This window comes from Somniosus microcephalus, chromosome 5 (assembly GCF_052327205.1).
Source record: "Somniosus microcephalus isolate GS21.2 chromosome 5, FLI_Smic_1.0, whole genome shotgun sequence".
Lineage (NCBI taxonomy): Eukaryota > Metazoa > Chordata > Chondrichthyes > Squaliformes > Somniosidae > Somniosus > Somniosus microcephalus.
In genome coordinates, this window is record NC_140991.1 from 316,339,392 (window position 1) to 316,360,831 (window position 21,440).

At 48.8% G+C, this 21,440-nt stretch overlaps 1 protein-coding gene across 2 annotated transcripts in view; it reads left to right on the forward strand.

The window, feature by feature from the left end:
- nek11 (NIMA-related kinase 11) overlaps positions 1 to 21,440 on the forward strand; it is a 362,483-nt gene that overhangs the window by 285,893 nt on the left and 55,150 nt on the right. For both annotated transcript variants that reach the window (XM_085989285.1, XM_085989286.1), the window contains exons 13-14: positions 7,658 to 7,791; positions 13,887 to 13,947. In XM_085989285.1, coding sequence (XP_085845411.1) covers positions 7,658 to 7,791; positions 13,887 to 13,947 — 195 coding nt within the window. The remainder of the gene's footprint in view (positions 1 to 7,657; positions 7,792 to 13,886; positions 13,948 to 21,440) is intronic.

A 21,440-nucleotide genomic window follows, 5' to 3' on the forward strand; every position in this document is an offset into this window, starting at 1 on the left:
GAAGAGAGAGAGAGAGCGACTGGGGGGGAAGAGAGAGAGCGACGGGGGGGAGTGGAGGGGGGAGGGGGCATAGGGGGGGAGGAGGGGAGTGGAGGGGGGAGGGGGCTGAGGGGGGAGTGGAGGGGGGGAGGGGGAGGGGAGGGCGGAGAGGGAGTGGGGGAAGGGGAAGGGGGGGAGGAGTGGGGGAAGGGGTAGGGGGGGAGGACTGGGGGAAGGGGTAGTGGGGGAAGGGGGAGGAAGGGGGAGGAGGGGGAGGGGAGAGTGGGGGTAAGGGGAAGGGGGGTCGATTAAGGGGATGGAGGAGGGGGAAGGGGGAGGGGGAAGGGGGAAAGGGGTATGGAGGGAGGAGGGGGAGGGAGGGGGGAAGGGGAGGGAGGAGGGGGAAGGGGGAAGGGAAGGGGGAGGGGAGGGAGGAGGGGGAAGGGGGAGGGAGGGGGGTAGGGGAGGGGGACGGGGGAGGGGGAAGGGGAGGGGGATGTGGGGAGGGGGGAAGGAGGGGAGGGAGGGGGGAAGGAGAGAAGGGGAGGGGAGGGAGAGGAGGGGAAGGGGGGAGGGGTAGTAGGTGGGAAGGGGGGAGGGTAAGCGGGGGGGAGGGGAAGGGGTGAGGGTAAGCGGGGGGGAGGGGAAGGGGGGAGGGGAGGGGTGGGGGGGAAGGGGGTGCGGAGGGGGGAGGGGGGTGTGGGGGGGGGGGTGGGGAGGGGGTGGAAGGGGTGAAGGGAGTGGGGGGGGAGCGGGGGGAAGGGGGTGTGGGGGCGGGAGGTGGGGTGTGGGGGTGGAAAGGGAGGGGGGGAGATAAACTTAAAGCACAGGAAACTTTGTGCTATCCGGCACCCACCGTCTCCAGAGTTAATGTTGAGATATGGAGATTCTTATCTCCGTATTTGACAACAAACACTGTTGCTTAGCAACAGCTTCTAAACACTGGGTGTGGCCCTAAAGCTCTGTAGCTAACTAAAGCTACAGACCTTGCACAGCTTGACTGTTCAAACAAAGCAAAATAAAAAACAGCTGCTGATTTTTCCCGCTGGCTCCAGATTGCCGGATAGCTCACCTCCGGATAGCACAAAGTTTCCTGTACTTATAAAACATTTTTGGTAAATCTTTCTATAACATACACTTTACAACCTCACCAATCTTTTTATTAAAAAAGGGTGCTCACCTCAGTGTGCTTTATCACAAACAACGGCCGCCGCTTGCTTTTCAGTTGGAAAGATTAGGCCCCGCCCACAAAGTCGATTGTCTGTCTCGGTCACCAGCACCCGATTTGGAGCACAGAAGCCCCACCCACTCTATGTTCCTGTACTAAGATGGCCGCGCATGCACTCTGTTACACACTGAATCAAAATGGTGTCGCACTGAAACTTTCCGCCCTCCTTGACAAAGATGGCTGCCGTTAACTTGGGGCTGTCAGCAGAAGAAATTTCCTCAGCTGCAAACACAGGATCTTCAGATTATTATTCGGGGCTTGCGACCTACCCCAGTTGCTTATGAAGCCTCCCCACCTACTGACCCCGGGAATGGAGCTGAGGCAGTACACCCTCTGCCCTCTGCCAGTGTTTGTCTCTGTCTAGGCCGGAGCCTGGGTCTAGAGTTGCACTGCTGGCAGTTGAAGAAGCCTAGGCCCCGGGCCTGGAAAAACGGTGAAAGGTAGGAGAATTATAGAGGTTAGACAAAAGATTTACAAATTAATTAACTTTTTTAAAAAACAATTTGTGTTTTAAAAGCAACTTTTTTTTGCTGGAACTGTAGATTTGAAAAGAAACACGCAGAAAGCGGGGAAAAGTTTGGAATCAAGATGGCGGCGACTCACCTCGGTTCAGAACGATAAGGCCCGCCCACACACGCACCGATTGGTCGACCGTCAGGTCACCAAAGCGTATGATTGGTCAATCGTCCCGTCACTCGACCGTAGGAGGGCCCGGCCGCACGCGCCAGCAACCCGGCGTACGATTGGTCGACCTCGAGGACACTCTATCATAGTGGTTAGCACTGTTGCCTCACAGCGCCAGGGACCCGGGTTCAAATCTGGCCTCGGGCGACTGTCTGTGTGGAGTTTGCACATTCTCCCCGTGTCTGCGTGGGTTTCCTCCGGTGCTCCGGTTTCCTCCCACAGTCCAAAGATGTGCAGGTTAGGTTGATTGGCTATGATAAATTGACCCTTAGTGTTAGGGGATTAAATATGTGGGGTTACGGGGATAGGGTGGGATATGTGTCGGTGCAGGCTCGATGGGCCGAAATGGCCTCTATCTGCACTGTAGATTCTGTGATTCTATTGCTAATGAGCGGATAATGAGATGCTAATGAGCGGAATGTTGAAGGTTTTTCGGATACCGCGGGCGCAATTTTTGTCCGGCCGAAACGTAAATACGCTTACCATCGTTTTGGAACGGTGAGCTTTCTTTCGACGTAACGCACGCGTAGGTACGCTCTGTAATTTTCGAGCGCATAGCCGGACAGACGCACACCCGAGGACAGACAGACAGACAGAAGGACAGACAGATAGACAGACAGACAGAAAGAACGATCCGTTTATATATATAGATTTATTTAATTCACTGAATTTAATTCCCCAGCTGCCGTGGTGGGATTTGAACTCACGTCTCTGGATCATTAGTCCAGGCCTCTGGATTACTAGTCCAGTAATGCAACCGCTATGCAACGTTCCCATCATAAGAACATAAGAAATAGGAGCAGGAGTAGGCCATTTGACCCTTCACGCCTGCTCATGCTGTTTTCTACAATATATATTTTATAAGTTAAAGTTTATTTTGATAAAATTCCAATCCAAAGGGCTCCTCCGCCAAGGAACAGAGTGGATGTCCTCAGCGACAAGAGCCAAAGGGACTCTCCTCGGAGTATCCCCGTGTCCTGTCACCAATGCCAAAGTGTCTACTCAGTTTTCAGACCGGGTTTCAAGTCATTTAAATTTCTTTACTTCAGTCTCTACTGAGTTGTTTTCCTTAAAGATAGAGAAAAGCTTTTCAGAGACCGTCTTAAGGGGCAAGTGGCCCAGCAATGAATCTAACACAACATTGTGGGTTACCTTCTCCTTTAACACGCTAGTGTAAACGCTGTAATTGAACAGCGGTCCTCTTACCAAAACTTGACCTCAACCATAATAATCAAGCTAGTGGTCCACATCAGGGCTAGGATGTACCCCAAACATGTGAGTACAGTGGCAATGCTCTCGTCGGCAAGCGTTGTTAATTAGGTGTGGTAAGGTATAGTGGGGTAGAATTCCCGCTTTGGGCGTAATCGGGAAATTGGGCGCAAATTACGCTTGAAATTGCGCTGGTTAGGTCACAGCTTAACGTTTCCGCTAAAATTCATTTGCATAATCACAACCGTAAAATCTTCCATGAACCAGCGCAATCATGTAACGTAGCAGAGCGTAATCGTTGAGTTAATTTTCTTTGCATTGGAAGATATTCCCCGTTGTATTTACAAGTGGAAACCTGGTGCAGTTTTATTAATACAGCCGAAAATGGGTTTATCACCAAAAATAAGCATTTTTAATGAGAGTGTCGCGCAATGTTCCCCGTAAGCTGCGCTTGCAGTGCGCGGCCTGTTTCTTTTAGCATGCGGTCCCTTTACATTTCCGCACGTGCGCGGTATTTACAGCGGAGAAGCGGGCGAGTGGCCTGCGCGTGACCTTTCCCATTACTGCGTGGCCGCGCAGGCTAGAGGGACCATTGGTGTCTAGTCCACCACCTGTGAGTAACCTGATTATAAATCACTGAAAATGACTTTAAAAAAACTATTCTGAACCATTTACAGTACTAGTTTCGTTGGTGTACAGTAGTCAGTTTCTTAGTGAATTAGATATTTTTTTAAGTTGTAAATTTTTTTTTAAACGTGCCTGGGCGCCTGAGAAAACAAGCTTAATCTGAAGAGCCTGCTTGAACAGGTGTAATTAACGGATATTGGGTGACCGCTTTGTGGAACACCTCCGTTCAGTCCGTAAGGGTGACCCCGAGCTTCCGGTCGCCTGTCATTGTAATTCACCGCTCCATTCCCACTCGGACCTCACCGTCCTTGGCCTCTTGCATTGCTCCACGGAAGCTCAACGTAAACTGGAGGAACAGCACCTCATCTTCCGATTAGGCACTTTACAGCCTTCCGGACTCAATATCGAGTTCAACAATTTCAGCTCATAACCTCGGCCCCCATTACATTTTTACATATTTTTTATCCACACCTTTGTTTTGGCCCTCCCCCCATTTGTTTCTCTCCCACATGGCAGCTGTCTCCCATTCTGCCAGCGCATTTCACACCTAATCTAGAGCCGTCTTTTGTCTCCACCAGTCCTATCACCATCTCGTCTGGTTTTGAATACCTCTTAATGTCTCTTCACTTCTCTTTTGTTCTCTCATCCCCATTTCCCAGCCCCCAAACTGGCCTTTTAATCTGTTTCATTTCCTGTGTTTTCTCAGTCCTGATGAATTGTTTCGACCTGAAACGTTGACTCTATTTCTCTCTCCACGGATGTTGCCTGGCCTGCTGAGTTTTTCCAGCATTTTCTGTTGTTATTTTGTAATTGACGGAAACTCGCCATCCTCGTTATTCTGATCTGGGGGTTGGGGCCAGCCTTTGTGGGCGGGGCCGGCCTTTGTGGGCAGGGTCAGCTGTTGTGGGTGTGGCCAACTCTTGTGGGCGGGGCCAGTCTTTGTGGGCGTGGCCATTTTTTGTGGGCGGGCTGACGTCGGGCACAATGATTTTTAAACCAGCGTTAAAGACCACAGAAACTCGATTTAAGCTCGACATAACTTACACTTGAACCTCTTTTTTTTGTGCTGGTTCAGCCAAATTCACTCAGATTGAGATGATGAAATAGCGCAAGCTAGTGGAAACGCTACCCCAGTGTTAACTATTGACATTAGTAGGGATGAGCTACCAAATGCATGCCAGCCTCCATTCAAAACTTGGTCCTTGCAACTGATCCAGGTGAAGAAAACCAGGTGCGGGTTTCTTTGTCTTAGCTATATATGCATGTATATATTTTTATATACTGAATGGCGGAGCAGGCTCGATGGGCCGCATGGCCTACTCCTCCTCCTAATTCTTATGTTCTTAACTTATGTTCTTATGTTCAGACAAGATCAGGTTATAACTAACCTCAAATTCAACGTTAAAAAATATATATATTTTAAAGGCAATGTGCAAAGAAACACAAATGTGAGGCTGAAACAAATTTACGTGTTGACGTTTAGTCAATAGACAGATTATTATCTGAACGGCAATAGATTGGGAAAAGGGGAAGTGCAACGAGACCTGGGTGTCCTTGTGCACCAGTCGCTGAAGGTAAGCATGCAGGTGCAGCAGGCGGTTAAGAAGGCAAATGGCATGTTGGCCTTCATAGCGAGAGGATTCGAGTACAGGAGCAAGGATGTCTTGCTGCAGTTGTACAGGGCTTTGGTGAGACCACACCTTGGGTATTGTGTGCAGTTTTGGTCACCTTATCTGAGGAAGGATGTTCTTGCCATGGAGGGAGTGCAGCGAAGATTCACCAGACTGATACCTGGGATGGCAGGAATGACGTATGAGGAGAGATTGGGTCGATTAGGCTTATATTCCCTAGAGTTTAGAGGAATGAGAGGGGATCTCATTGAAACCTATAAAATTCTAACAGGACTAGACAGACTAGATGCAAGAAGGATGTTCCCGATGGCGGGGGGGTCCAGAACCAGGGGTCACAGTCTAAGGATAAGGGGTAAGCCAATTAGGACTGAGATGAGGAGGAATTTCTTCACCCAGAGTGGTGAACCTGTGGAATTCTAATTCTCTACCACACAAGGCAGTTGAGGCCAATTCATTAAATATATTCAAGAAGGAGTTGGATATATTTCTTAAGGCTAAAGGGATCAAGGGATATGGGGAGAAAGCAGGGACAGGGTACTGAGTTTGGATGATCAGCCATGATCTCATTAAATGGCGGAACAGGCTCAAGGGGCCGAATGGCCTACTCCTGCTCCTATCTTCTATGTTTCTAATAGATGGAAAAGAACTTTCATTGGGCATGGGCAGGATTAGATTATGGTAGTGGCAGGCAGTGACTAGTGGGGTACCGCAAGGATCGCTCCTAGGACCCCAGCTGTTCACAATATATATTAATGATCTGGACGAGGGAATTGGATGTAATATCTCCAAATTTGCAGATGACACAAAGCTGGGTGGGCGTGTGTGTTGTGAGGAGGATGTCGTGAAACTCCAGTACGATTTGGACAGGCTGGGTGATTGGGCAGAAACATGGCAAATGCACTATAGTGTGGATAAATGTGAGGTTATCCACTTTGGTGGCAAAAACAGGAAGGCAGATTATTATTTGAAGGGCAATAGATTGGGAGAAGGGGCAGTGCAAAGAGACCTGGGTGTCCTTGTGCACCAGTCGCTGAAGGTAAGCATGCAGGTGCAGCAGGGGGTTAAGAAGGCAAATGGTATGTTGGCCTTCGTAGCAAGAGGGTTCGAGTACAGGAACAGGGATGTCTTGCTACAGTTATACAGGGCCTTGGTGAGACCGCACCTTGAGTATTGTGTGCAGTTTTGGTCACCTTACCTGAGGAAGGACGTTCTTGACATGGAAGGAGTGCAGCGAAGATTCACCAGGCTGATACCTGGGATGGCAGGAATGACGTATGAGGAGAGATTGTGTCGATTGGGCTTATACTCACTGGAGTTTAGAAGATTGAGAGGGGATCTCATCGAAACCTATAAAATTCTGTCAGGTCTGGACAGACTAGATGCAGGAAGGATGTTTCTGATGGCCGGGGAGTCCAGAACCAGGAGTCATAGTCTAAGGATAAGGGGTAAGCCATTTAGGACAGAGATGAAGAGGAATTTCTTCACCCAGAGAGTGGTGAACCTGTGGAATTCTCTGCCACAGAGGGCGGTGGAGGCCAGTTCATTAAATATATTCAAGAAAGAGTTGGATATATTTCTTGAGGCTAAAGGGATCAAGGGATATGAGGAGAAGGCAGGGACAGGGTACTGAATTTGGATGATCAGCCATGATCTCATTGAATGGCGGAGCAGGCTCGAAGGGCCAAATGGCCTACTCCTGCTCCTATCTTCTATGTTTCTATGTTTATGACTTGGGTTGAACAAAACCCAGATATCTTATGGGTCGGTTATTCATCCCAAAGCCATTTGTCAGACCATGGCCGTAAATCTAGTTTATTTGACTTACAGTTCATTCGGGTGGAGGGGGTATCAAGAACACAAGAATTAGGAGCAGGAGTCGGCCATACGGCCCCTCGAGCCTGCTCCGCCATTCAATAAGATCATGGCTGATCATCGACCTCAACTCCACTTTCCCGCCCGATCCCCATATCCCTCGATTCCCCTAGAGTCCAAAAATCTATCGATCTCAGCCTTGAATATACTCAACGATTCAGCATCCACAGCCCTCTGGGGCAGAGAATTCCAAAGATTCACAACCCTCTGAGTGAAGAAATTCCTCCTCATCTCAGTCCTAAATGGCCGACCCATTATCCTGAGACTGTGACCCCTGGTTCTAGACTCTCCAGCCAGGGGGAAACAACCTCTCAGAATCTACCCTGTCAATCCCCCTCAGAATCTTATATGTTTCAAGCCTCAATTCTTGTATGTATCAGGATTACATATGTGAAAGTTTGTTAACTGCTTCAATCTATTGTTTCAGAGATCCCTGAAGATCCGGAAGCAGCTGAAGAATTTTATCACGAAGATGGTTTTGAATCTTGTTCTGATGAAAACCTAGAGATGGAGGAATCAGAGGAAGAAACAGAAGGCACCACTTTCAAAACCTATGAACAGGTACGTAGTTCGCCATTTGGTATCTCAGTATCAAACCCGTCAACAGTTGGCAAATATCTGTGTAGAGGTTTGTACAGTTGGTGGGGAGGGGTGGGTGGGGAGAGGGAGAGAGAGAGATAGAGGCGGAAAGGAAGAGCAGTTGGTGTCATGTTGGGAGTAGGACGAGGTCATGGTTGAGTTATAACTGTGGCTTTAACCAATCTTCTCTTGTTCACTTGAGTAGTAACGAATTCAGTCTTATGGTTATAATCAGTTTGGGGAGGCACTAACGGGGCGCAAAGCAACTAGCGCCTGGGCGCGGTGCTACTAACGCCTCCCGTGAAATTCAGCAGGTGGTTAGCAGCGGCGGTAACTGGTAGCGCCCCGCGGTGCTGCGCCTCCGGCGATGATGTAATCGCCCCACTCGCGCCCCGGCCGCAAACTTAGTTCGCGCCCCCTGACCTACCGCCGAGCGCTATGTCCGACAGGGTCAGGGTGGCGTTTTTTGCTGCTGGGGTGGCGATAATTAAAGGGCAGGTGCCGGGCCGCCATGCTCCTGCGGGGTGCTGGCCGCGCACCGTCAGCCCGGCACTCCTCTTGAGTGCCGGGCTCTTTTGCCGGCATCCTGCTCCCCTGTAGGAGGGAGGCCTGTAGTAGCACGTTTGCAGACGACACAAAGCTGGGTGGGCGTGTGTGCTGTGAGGAGGATGCCGAGAAACTCCAATATGATTTGGACAGGTTGGGTGATTGGGCAGATGCATGGCAGATGCAGTATAATGTGGATAAATGCGAGGTTATCCACTTTGGTGGCAAAAACAGGAAGGCAGATTATTATCTGAATGGCAATAGATTGGGAGAAGGGGAAGTGCAACGAGACCTGGGTGTCCTTGTGCACCAGTCGCTGAAGGTAAGCATGCAGGTGCAGCAGGCGGTTAAGAAGGCAAACGGTATGTTGGCCTTCGTAGTGAGAGGATTTGAGTACAGGAACAAGGATGTCTTGCTGCAGTTGTACAGGGCCTTGGTGAGACCACACCTTGAGTATTGTGTGCAGTTTTGGTCGCCTTATCTGAGGAAGGATGTTCTTGCCATGGAGGGAGTGCAGCGAAGATTCACCAGACTGATACCTGGGGTGGCAGGAATGACGTATGAGGAGAGATTGGGTCAATTGGGTTTATACTCGCTGGAGTTTAGAAGAATGAGAGGGGATCTCTGAAACTTATAAAATTCTAACAGGACTAGACAGACTAGATGCAGGAAGGATGTTCCCGATGGCGGGGGAGTCCAGAACCAGGGGTCACAGTCTAAGGATAAGGGGTAAGCCATTTAGGACAGAGATGAGGAGGAATTTCTTCACCCAGAGAGTGGTGAACCTGTGGAATTCTCTACCACAGAAGGCAGTAGAGGCCAATTCATTAAATATATTCAAGAAGGAGTTAGATATATTTCTTAAGGCTAAAGGGATCAAGGGATATGGGGAGAAGGCAGGGACAGGGTACTGAATTTGGATGATCAGCCATGATCTCATTGAATGGCGGAGCAGGCTCGAGGGGCCGAATGGCCTACTCCTGCTCCTATCTTCTATGTTTCTACGTGCCGGTGTGCGTGGCGCTGCTGCACGTAGCATCGCGATATTCAACGTGAGTGCCCCAAGAGGGAGGGAGAGCGCTTCCAGTAGCACCCCCGCCTCCTGCTGCGGGTGCTGCCATTCAATTTCGGGCGCGGGACGCTAACTGTTTTGGGCGCAAAAAAGTAGCGACGTTATCGCCCCGAAGGGGGTTCGAGCCAATTTTCCCCCTTTGTCTTTTCTACTTTAACATTAAAAACAAACTAACAGCGGAGTATAATTTCTTCAGAGTGTAACGTAGTTTACAAGCGGAGTTTCGTCAGCAGTTCTGAACGTAGGCATGCGCTCAAGTCTAGTTGGTTTCTCTATTTTCTAACTTAACACAAAAAGCTTCTTTTTTTATACACTGATTCCTTTATCAAACTGGAAGTGGCCTTGCCTTACTTGGTAGTCTCTGGTCAATGCACCGTCCTTCAGCCGATTCTTCCGCACACAAGTTTACATTTCTCTACACATTTGTATTGTCAACATCCTTTTGCAATGTATAGCAACATCCTTTCGCGTAAGTTGCAGTAGTATGTAGTGGGATGTTTACAGTATGGCACTACTATAAACAACCCAAAGCCTTTCTTCAATCTTGAACACTGGTTGTTGCTAGGGTGATGTGCAATTCTCTCTCTCGCTCTCTCTTGACTCTCTCTCTCTCTTCAGTGATGCCAATCACTTTTTTTGTCCTATTGAATGAGCTAAACATAAGCACCTTTCAGAAGCTGAATTAGTCGAGTTCCACGTACCAACAATAACTGGCTGGAGAAGCGGTAGAAAAGTAAGAGGGTGAGGTTCCCAGCACAGTGGACGGGAGAGCGCAGACCAACCCTATAGTGTTGAGTGACCAACCTGTGAACCACACTCCCATTCACCAAGTCTCAGTGGAACGTCACAGAATTTATCATAAAGTTTAAAAAAAAATCCACGTGTCACCTGTTCTGTTCTATTTCATTTCTTCAAGGTAATTATAACTTGCAATTATACCCCTGGCTGGCTGACAATTATTGCTGCATTATGTGTGTATTTATTCAAAGCTCAAACGTGGGCCCTCAGCGTAAGCGGATGTATATATTAGAAAGAAAGATTTGCATTTATATAGCGCCTTTCACAACCACTGGACATCCTAAAGCGCTTTACAGCCAATGAAGTAATTTTTGAAGTGTAGTCACTGTTGTAATGTAGGAATGCAGCAGACAATTTGCGCACAGCAAGCTCCCAGAAACAACAATGTGATAATGACCAGATAATCTGTTTTAGTGATGTTGATTGAGGGAGAAATTTTGACCAGGACACCGGGGAGAAATCCCCATCTCTTCTTTGAAATAGTGCCGCGGGATCTTTTACGTCCACCTGAGAGAGCAGACGGGGCCTCGGTTTAACGTCTCATCCGGAAGACAGCAGCTCCGACAGTGCAGCACTCCCTCAGTACTGCACTGGGAGTGTCAGCCTAGATTTTTGTGCTCAAGTCTCTGGAGTGGGACTTGAACCCACAACCTTCTGACTCAGAGGCGAGGGTGCCGCCCACTGAGCCAAAACTGATACTGTTTAACTTTCAGTTTAACTATCCATCTTTTTTTTTTGTTTAAAGCTTAGCTGAGGGAAACCTACAGAATAATATGACTTTTCTGGAAAGGAATTTTGCTTGCTAATATATTTCTGTAAGAAGTCACACAACACCAGGTTATAGTCCAACAGCTTTATTTGAAATCACAAGCTTTCGGAGCGCTGCTCCTTCGTCAGGTGAAGTGGAGAAATGCATAAAGACACAGCTTATATAGTCAGAGAATAATGTCAGATGTTTACAGGTAATCTTTCCAACTGCCATTTATCACACCTCGGCAGAGAGATAATCACAGCAATCAAAGGTGTGAATGGTGTCCAAACAGGTCAGTCAGGTAAAAACATTACATCAAAGAACAATGAGGTGGGGTCACAAGGGTTTTTTACCTGACTGACCTGTTTGGACACCATTCACACCTTTGATTGCTGTGATTATCTCTCTGCCGAGGTGTGATAAATGGCAGTTGGAAAGATTACCTGTAAACATCTGACATTATTCTCTGACTATATAAGCTGTGTCTTTATGCATCTCTCCACTTCACCTGACGAAGGAGCAGCGCTCCGAAAGCTTGTGATTTCCAATAAAGCTGTTGGACTATAACCTGGTGTTCATAGAGTCATAGAGTTTTACAGCACAGAAAGAGGCCCTTCGGCCCATCGTGTCTGCGCCGCCCATCCATCCCTGTCCAGTCTAATCCCATCTTCCAGCATTTGGTCCATAGCCTTGTATGCAATGGCATTTCAAGTGCTCATCCAAATGCTTCTTGAATGTTGTGAGGGTTCCTGCCTCTACCACCCTTTCAGGCATTGAGTTCCACATTCCAACCACCCTCTGGGTGAAAAAGTTCCTCCTCAAATCCCCTCTAAATCTCCTGCCCCTTACCCTGAATCTATGCCCCCTTGTTATTGACCCCCCTACTAAGGGGAAAAGTTCCTCTTTGTCTACCCTATCTATGCCCCTCATCATTTTGTACACCTCAATCAGGTCCCCCCTCAGCCTTCTTTGCTCCAAGGAAAACAACCCCAGCCTGTCCAGCCTCTCTTCATAGCTGAGGCGCTCCATCCCAGGTAACATCCTGGTGAATCTTCTCTGCACCCTCTCCAAAGCAATCACATCCTTCCTATAGTGAGGCGACCAGAACTGCACACAGTACTCCAGCTGTGGCCTCACCAGCGTTTTGTACAGCTCCATCATAACCTCCCTGCTCTTATATTCTATGCCTCGGCTAATGAAGGCAAGTATCCCATATGCCTTTTTAACCACCTTATCTACCTGTTCCGCTGCCTTCAGGGATCTATGTACATGTACACCAAGGTCCCTCTGACCCTCTGTACTTCCTAGGGTCCTACCACTCATTGTGTATTCCCTTGCCTTATTTGTCCGTCCAAAATGCATCACCTCGCACTTTTCAGGGTTAAATTCCATTTGCCACTTTTCCGCCCATCTGACCAACCCGTTTATATCGTCCTGTAGCCTGAGGCTTTCCTCCTCACAATTTACCACCCCACCAATTTTCGTGTCATCTGCGAACTTACTGATCATACCTTTTACATTCTCATCCAAATCATTTATGTAGATCACAAACAACAAGGGACCCAGCACCGATCCCTGAGGTACCCCACTGGACACAGGCTTCCAGTCACAAAAGCAACCTTCGACCATCACCCTCTGCCTCCTGCCACTCAGCCAGTTTATGATCCAACGCGCCAAGGCACCCTGGATCCCATGGGCTCTTACCTTCTTGACCAGTCTCCTATGCGGGACTTTGTCAAAAGCTTTACTGAAGTCCATGTAAACCACATCCACAGCATTTCCCTCATCCACCCCCCTAGTCACCCCCTCGAAAAATTCAATCAGATTTGTCAGACATGATTTACCCTTGACAAAGCCATGCTGACTATCCCCGATTAATCCTTGCCTCTCCAAGTGGAGACTAATTTTGTCTCTCAGAATTTTTTCCAATAATTTCCCTACCACAGATGTTAGGCTCACTGGCCTGTAATTCCCTGGTTTATCCCTGCTACCCTTCTTGAATAATGGTACTACGTTAGCTGTTCTCCAGTCCTCTGGTACATCCCCTGTGGCCAGAGAGGTTCTGAAAATTTGTGTCAGAGCCCCTGCAATCTCCTCCTTTGCCTCCCACAGCAGCCTGGGATACATCTCGTCTGGGCCTGGGGATTTATCCACTTTTTGGCCTGCTAAAACCGCTAGCACCTCCTCCCTCTCGATGCTAATATGTTCAAGTATGTCACAGCCCCCTTGCCCGATTTCTATGTCTGCATCGTCTTTCTCCATAGTGAACACAGATGCAAAAAATTCATTTAAAACCCCGCCTACATCATCTGGCTCTACACACAGATTGCCACTTTGGTCCCTAATGGGCCCTACCCTTTCCCTGGTTATCCTCTTGCCCTTAATATAGTCCAATAAAGCTGTTGGACTATAACCTGGTGTTGTGTGACTTCTTACATTTGTCCACCCCAGTCCAACTCCGGCATCTGCACACCAATATATTTCTGCACTAGGCAGCCAGATATAAAAGAATGCCTTCACTCAGCCCCCTTAAACAAATATTTCAGTCATTGAAGTGAAGGCATAATTAGGAGTCAATTTTCTACGCGCGGTAGATGAGATGAATATTTTTAGACTAATTGGCGTTTTTCAAAAAAAAAGCTGACTCCTGTGCAGAACTTGCAAGTACCAATGAGCATGGACCATATTGCTGTAATAATGTTTTCCAAAGTGCCCGAGGTTTGTAATAATTCATAGGTTAACTGCTGTCTGCAAGCTTTGACAATGTACAGTAATGACTTTTGGAAACAGACATTGTTAAGCAGAATGGATGGAAAGGATCGCGGTAATCAATAGTCTATCTGGCACGTGTCGACTGTCTGTCTGTGGTGCCGTGCGTGATTCATTCTTGTTGTGTTTTCATTCTTTCAGGACACCGATGTTGAGGCTCTGGTGAGGTGCATGGAGGATGTCCTAGACAGCAGGTCATTAGGTGAGCCCCTTGCCCCACCTGTATTACCACGAATACCGGGCTAACAAGGCTAATGTCTTTATCGTGAATTCAATATCTAACACAGTGGTACAAAGGAGCCATTTTCTACTGAAATCATTTTTTTCCTGACAACAATTCGCATTATTAGGAACCAAATGATCATTTGCTCGACATTTTTGAAACTTAAATCCAGTTCAAGGTTTGTTTGAACAAATTCAGCTCAACCTTAAATTATTTTTGTGCACCACAGGTAGAATATAAGCATGGCGCGTGTGAGTCTGTGTGTGTGTGTGTGTGTGTCTGTGTGTGTGTGTCTGAGTGTGTGTGAGTGTCTGTGTGTGTGTGAGTGTCTGTGTGTGTGTGAGTGTCTGTGTGTGTGTGAGTGTCTGTGTGTGTGTGAGTGTCTGTGTGAGTGTGAGTGTGTGTGTGTGAGTGTCAGTGTGTATGTGTCTGTGTGTGAGTGTCTGTGTGTGTGTGTGTCTGTGTGAGTGTGAGTGTCTGTGTGTGTGTGAGTGTCTGTGTGTGTGTGAGTGTCTGTGTGTGTCTGTGTGTGTGAGTGTCTGTGTGTGTGAGTGTCTGTGTGTGTGTCTGTGTGTGTGTGAGTGTCTGTGTGTGTGTCTGTGTGAGTCAGTGTGTATGTGTCTGTGTGTGTGAGTGTCTGTGTGTGTGAGTGTCTGTGTGTGAGTGTCTGTGTGAGTCAGTGTGTATGTGTCTGTGTGTGTGAGTGTCTGTGTGTGTGAGTGTCTGTGTGTGTGTGTGTGTGTGTGAGTGTGAGTGTCTGTGTGTGTGAGTGTCTGTGTGAGTGTGAGTGTCTGTGTGTGTGTGAGTGTCTGTGTGTGTGAGTGTCTGTATGTATGTGAGTGTCTGTGTGTGTGTGAGTGTCTGTGTGTGTGTGTCTGTGTGTGTGTGTCTGAGTGTGTGTGAGTGTCTGTGTGTGTGTGAGTGTATGTGTGTGTGAGTGTCTGTGTGTGAGTGTCTGTGTGAGTCAGTGTGTGTGAGTGTCTGTGTGTGTGAGTGTCTGTGTGAGTCAGTGTGTGAGTGTCTGTGTGTGTGAGTGTCTGTGTGTGTGAGTGTCTGTGTGTGTGTGAGTGTCTGTGTGTGTGTGTGTCTGTGTGAGTGTGAGTGACTGTGTGTGTGTGTCTGTGTGAGTGTGTAGGTCTGTGTGTGAGTGTCTGTGTGTGTGTCTGTGTGTGTGTGTGTGTGAGTGTAGGTCTGTGTGAGTGTCTGTGTGTGTGTGAGTGTGTGTGTGTCTGTGTGTGTGTGTCTGTGTGTGTGTGTCTGTGTGAGTCAGTGTGTGAGTGTGTGTGAGTGTGTGTGTGTGTCTGTGTGTGTGAGTGTCTGTGTGTGTGTGAGTGTCTGTGTGTGAGTGACTGTGAGTGTGTGTGTCTGTGTGTGAGTGTCTGTGTGTGTGTGAGTGTGTGTCTGTGTGTGTGAGTGTGTGAGTGTCTGTGAGTGTGTGAGTGTCTGTGTGTGTGTGTGAGTCTGTGTGTCTGTGTGAGTGTCTGTGTGAGTGACTGTGAGTGTGTGTGTCTGTGTGAGTGTCTGTGTGTGTGTGAGTGTGTGTCTGTGTGTGTGAGTGTCTGTGTGTGTGAGTGTCTGTGTGTGTGAGTGTGTGTGTGTGTGTGAGTGTCTGTGTGTGTGTGAGTGTCTGTGTGTCTGTGTGAGTGTCTGTGTGAGTGACTGTGAGTGTGTGTGTCTGTGTGTGAGTGTCTGTGTGTGTGTGAGTGTGTGTGTGTGTGTGTAGGTCTGTGTGTGAGTGTGTGTGTGTGAGTGTGAGTGCTTTTTATTATCATACACTGCATGCTCAAACCTTGCCTGCAGAGCTTCATCGTTATGTCTGAAACCAAGATTAATCGCACCATCTCCGACGCGAACACTCTTTCCAGCAAAAATCTATAGGAACAAAGACAATGTCCCCTCTAATTTTTTTTTGGGTGCACGGCCCCTTTAACGGCCCATTCACTTTTCTGCGCTTGCGCTGTTTTTCCATTCCAAAGCCTGCGCGGGACCTCCTGACCGCTGCACGGCCGAGCAGCTTAAAAGGGGAACATTGAACATAGGAACAGGATTCATCCCTTCGAGGCCGTTCCGCCTTTCAGTGAGGTCATGGCTGATCTGTATCCTTACTCCATCCACCTGCTTTGGCTCCCTATCCCTTCATGCCCTTGACTAGCCAGAAACCTATGGGAACACAGGTACAGGAGTAGGCCATTCAGCATCTCAAAATTGTGGAACTTCTCAGTCATCCCTCTTCTCCCTTAGAAAGTACAGTCTTGGCTTTTAATAGTGTTCCAATGTCAGGCGCTCACGGGGAGCACTGATCGGGAAATTGTGGGTCTCCAGTGTCTGATTTTCCACCCATTTAAACTAAAAACCAGAAAATTGGGACAGTGCGCTGGAGATTTCTCGAGCGGAGCTCCCCGTGAGCAACACTCCCCATTGGGAGCACAAAGCCATGGATTCAGCTCGTTAAAAACAAGCTTGACTGACCTAACCGCCACCCTTTGTTTTGTTGTTTACGCCCTTACTCTTTACAGCCTACACTGTCTACACGCCATACAGACTTTTGCCTGGATTTTTCAACTTAAATAAAAAAAGGCATCCTTTTCCTTCCCCCATTGCAAATTCGCAACAGTCAAACCTCTATAGTTTTTTTTATAATATCAGGTGAAATGTCACTGTACGGGATGCTGGACGATTGTGCGACTCCGACTGACAATTTTGATGAAATGGAGAGAAAGCAGCAAGTTCGTGTTCAGTTACAATTAAGCACTCAGCTCATAAGAACATAAGAATTAGGAGCAGGAGTCGGCCATACGGCCCCTCGAGCCTGCTCCGCCATTCACTAAGATCGTGGCTGATCATCGACCTCAACTCCACTTTCCCGCCCGATCCCCATATCCCTCGATTCCCCGAGAGTCCAAAAGTCTATCGATCTCAGCCTTGAATATACTCAACATAGAAACATAGATGATAGGAGCAGGAGTAGGCCATTCGGCCCCTCGAGCCTGCTCCGCCATTCAATGTGATCATGGCTGATCATCCAAATTCAGTACCCTGTCCCTGCCTTCTCCCCATATCCCTTGATCCCTTTAGCCTCAAGAAATATATCCAACTCTTTTCTGAATATATTTAATGAACTGGCCTCCACCGCCCTCTGTGGCAGAGAATTCCACAGGTTCACCACTCTCTGGGTGAAGAAATTCCTCCTCATTTCAGTCCTAAATGGCTTACCCCTTATCCTTAGACTATGACCCCTGGTCCTGGACTCCCCGGCCATCCGAAACATCCTTCCTGCATCTAGTCTGTCCAGGCCTGACAGAATTTTATAGGTTTCGATGAGATCCCCTCTCAATCTTCTAAACTCCAGTGAGTATAAGCCCAATCGACCCAATCTCTCCTCATACGTCAACGACTGAGCCTCCACAGCCCTCTGGGGCAGAGAATTCCAAAGATTCACAACCCTCTGAGTGAAGAAATTCCTCCTCATCTCAGTCCTAAATGGCCGACCCCTTATCCTGAGACTGTGACCCCTAGTTCTAGACTCTCCAGCCAGGGGAAACAACCTCTCAGCATCGACCCTGTCAATCCCCTTCTAAGCTCACCCTAAACTTGAAGCATTACCAACAGAGATCGGAAAGAAACTTTATTCTGAGAAGCTTCTGCCCGCTGGTGATCTTCGCAAAAAAAACGATTACGATGCCTGAATTTAATTGAACACTGCGAATGTTCAATAAGTGCACAGAGAGTAAGAGGGGAGAATGGGCTCGCGCCCCTTTTGGGGCGATAACTTTGCCGGGGCGCTACTTTTAGCACCCGGAAAAAGTTAGCGCCCCCGCGCCCGAAATGCAGTGGTAACACCCCAATGGGCGCGCTCCCCCTTCCTCTTGGGGTGCTCCCATTGAATATCGCGGCGCTACGTGCAACAGCGCCACGCGCGTCGGCACGTAGCGCCGCGGTACTGCCAGCCTCCCTCCCCTGATTAAAGGGGAGGGGCCCAGCGCAGTGCACACCGGCACCCTGCTGGACCACCGGGGAGCGGGGTGCCAGCAAAAGAGCCCGGCACTCGAGAGGAGTGCCGGGCTGACGGATCGCGGCCGGCACCCCGCAGGAGGAGGCCAGAGGGGGCAGGAGCTGGCAGGCGGCCCAAAAAAAAATAGTTGCCCTGCACCTGCCCTTTATTTATCGCCGCCCCGGCTGCAAAAACGCTACCCTGACCCTGTCGGACATAGCGTCCGACAGTAGGTCAGGGGGCGCGAGCCAAGTTTGCGAGCGGGGCGCTGTGCACGGCGATGACATCATTGCTGGAGGCGCAGGGCGCTTCCGGCTATTGCCACCGCTAACCTCCCGCTGAATTTCACGGGAGGCATTAGCGGTGCCACGCCCGGGCGCCAGGGAGCTGCAAAGCAACCGAATTTTTCTCCCTAAGTGCTTTATGACCGGAGGCACCAATCTCCGCAGAACCATGAGGCACATTCTACCGCACCACAGTTACACTTCACTAATTGTAGTCAGGGCCAGAATATACCTTGTTATAATAATGTGGGCCAGACTTATAACGAGCCTGATGGTAATAAACCCAAAAACTGCACAGCTAAAGCCCCGCCCTGAACAATATTTGTCGCATTTACCCTGTGTGTAAGCAGATCTAACAGTTTCTACTTGCCTTGCGCCTCCTCAGCCGTGGCTCAGTGGGCAGCTCTCTCGTCTCTGAGTCACAAGGTTTGGGTTCATAGTCCCACTCCAGAGACTTGAGCACAACAATCTGGGCTGACACTCCAGTGCAGTACCGAGGGAGTGCTGCACTGCCAGTAGATGCTGTCTTTCATAGAAACATAGAAGATAGGAGCAGGAGTAGGCCATTCGGCCCCTCGAGCCTGTTCCGCCATTTAATGAGATCATGGCTGATCATCCAAATTCAGTACACTGTCCCTGCTTTCTCCCCATATCCCTTGATCCCTTTAGCCTTAAGAAATATATCTAACTCTTTCTTGAATATATTTAATAAGTTGGCCTCAACTGTCTTCTGTGGTAGAGAATTCCACAGGTTCACCACTCTCTGGGTGAAGAAATTCCTCCTCATCTCAGTCCTAAATGGCTTACCCCTTATCCGTAGACTGTGACCCCTGGTTCTGGACTCCCCGACCATCGGGAACATCCTTCCTGCATCTAGTCTGTCTAGTCCTGTTAGAATTTTATAAGTTTCAATGAGATCCCCTCTCATTCTTCTAAACTCCAGCGAGTATAAGCCCAATCGACCCAATCTCTCCTCATACGTCATTCCTGTCATCCCAAGTATCAGTCTGATGAATCTTCGCTGCACTCCCTCCATGGCAAGAACATCTTTCAGATGAGATGTTAAACCGAGGCCCCGTCTGTTCTCTCAGGTGGATGTAAAAGATCCCGCGGCACTATTTCGAAGAAGAGCGGGGGGAGTTATCCCCGGTGTCCTGGGGCCAATATTTATACCTCAATCAACATCACTTAAAAAAACAGATTATCTGGTCATTATCAAATTGCTCTTTGTGGGAGCTTGCTGTGCACACATTGGCTGCTGTGTTTCCCACATTACAACAGTGACTACACTTCAAAAAAAGTACTTCATTGGCTGTAAAGCACTTTGGGAACGTCTGGGGGGGGGGGGTCGTGAAAGGCGCTATAGAAATGCAAGTCTTTCTTTCTGTCTGTTCCTGCCCAGCCTTTCAGTGTACAATAGGAGGTAATACAACTGCAGTTAGAGCCGAAGTAACTTATTGAGTGTCTCTCTGGACTCGCAGTACCTTCTGCCGGGTCTCTGCTTTAGATTTATTACTCCTCCCTAATATCTGGGATTTGAAGCTCCTCTCTCCGCCTCTGCCAGTTGCTCCTGCCTCCATCGCACAAAAGCTGGAGGCTTCATCCTTTTAGCTGAGGGAAATCTCGCTGCCAGAGCCATTTATTGCATCCTGCAAAATTCATATGTTTTCTAAGTTTAGAAGATCTAACTTCTGACACCAAGGTAAGAAGAGAGTTAGGTTTTAACCCCCTGTTCTTTTTAAAAATTCCAGGCTGACTTTATTTTGTAACTGGCTGCTCTAGTCCACTGCAACGCCAGCAATTCTACCGACTATTCCACTTGACTGTGCTCGAGATTAATTTCAGGGGTTTTTATTCTAGGGAAAGTACTTTCCAGCATTTAGCAACAGGTAGAATGGATTGCATAAGCTGTGCCACACATAGGCCGCGAATTTCCCAGTGGAGGCGGGATGGTGGCGGGAAAGCTGGTTCCCGGGTTCCAGTCACGAACCTGGCTGCAGCCGCTCTGTAAACGGGACTTTCCCTTGATTGGCCATGTTAAGCCCCGCCCTGCGGGCTTCCCAGCCAGTTAACAGGAAGCGGGTCTGGTGACGTCATTTGGTGCCGCGTCATCAGCCGGTTTCCTTAAAGGGACCACGGCCACATTGATTTTGACAGTTGTGCTGTCAGTGTTTGACAGCATTGAGGTGCTGCAAACACCGACAATCACTGCACAAAGGTGGACGGCTGCACCCAGGCTCTCCAGTGACTCCCTCCATATGCTTATGGAGGGAGTCACCGTACGCGGGGATTTCTCTTCCCCTCCAAGGGCGGAAGAGACCTCCCCAGGACACCAACTTACCTTGCACCTCCACCCATCCCTCTCTATCTGCATTATCACTTCCCCATCTCACTAGCCACCCCTCACACTCACCCTCATTCTACTGCAAGCATACAACACACAAGGGTGGGCACTTGAGAGGTTTAGCCAATGTCCATGTGACGTTTCTGGTAATGTGTTGTCATACACTGAAATCTATTTTTCTAAAACTGACCCTTATTGGACAGATCTGAGCGCACATTGAGAAGTGTCTTACTGAGTTCCAGTGATTGTTTAGACATAACTCCCCCCACCGACCCCCCCCCCACCCCCCCGCTTTAGTGATGAGTGTGCATGGAATGGCTTGGACATTAAAGGGATGCTTCATGGTGCTGGTGTGGGCTGGTGTCAACCTTACGCATCATGTGGTAGCCAGGGTTAACAGCATCAAGTGAAGTAAATCTGGCCATGGTGATGCCATCGCTGGCCTCCCGGCCAGCAATGTTGTCAGGGACTGATGCCCTGTGTCCAGTGCAGCATCAGGTGATGGCGGAGAAGGTTGGTGATGTTGTTGGTGTGCCTGGTGATGTTGGTGTTGGGGCTGATCGTGGAAGGATTCGGAGGACCATGGTCTGATTGTTTCATTGGCTCCAATGTTGCTCCAATAGATGGCAGCTGCAGGTGAGATGACAGAAGCGATCTGTCACTGGTGAGAGAGGTTCTCCCAATGAGGTGGCACTGGGCATACAGTTGGATAAGAACATAAGAAGTAGGAGCAGGAGTAGGCCATACGGCCCCTCGGGCCTGCTCCGCCATTCAATAGGATCATGGCTGATCCGAATCTAGACTCACGTCCACGTCCCTGCCCTCTCCCCGTAACCCCTAATTCCCTTATCTG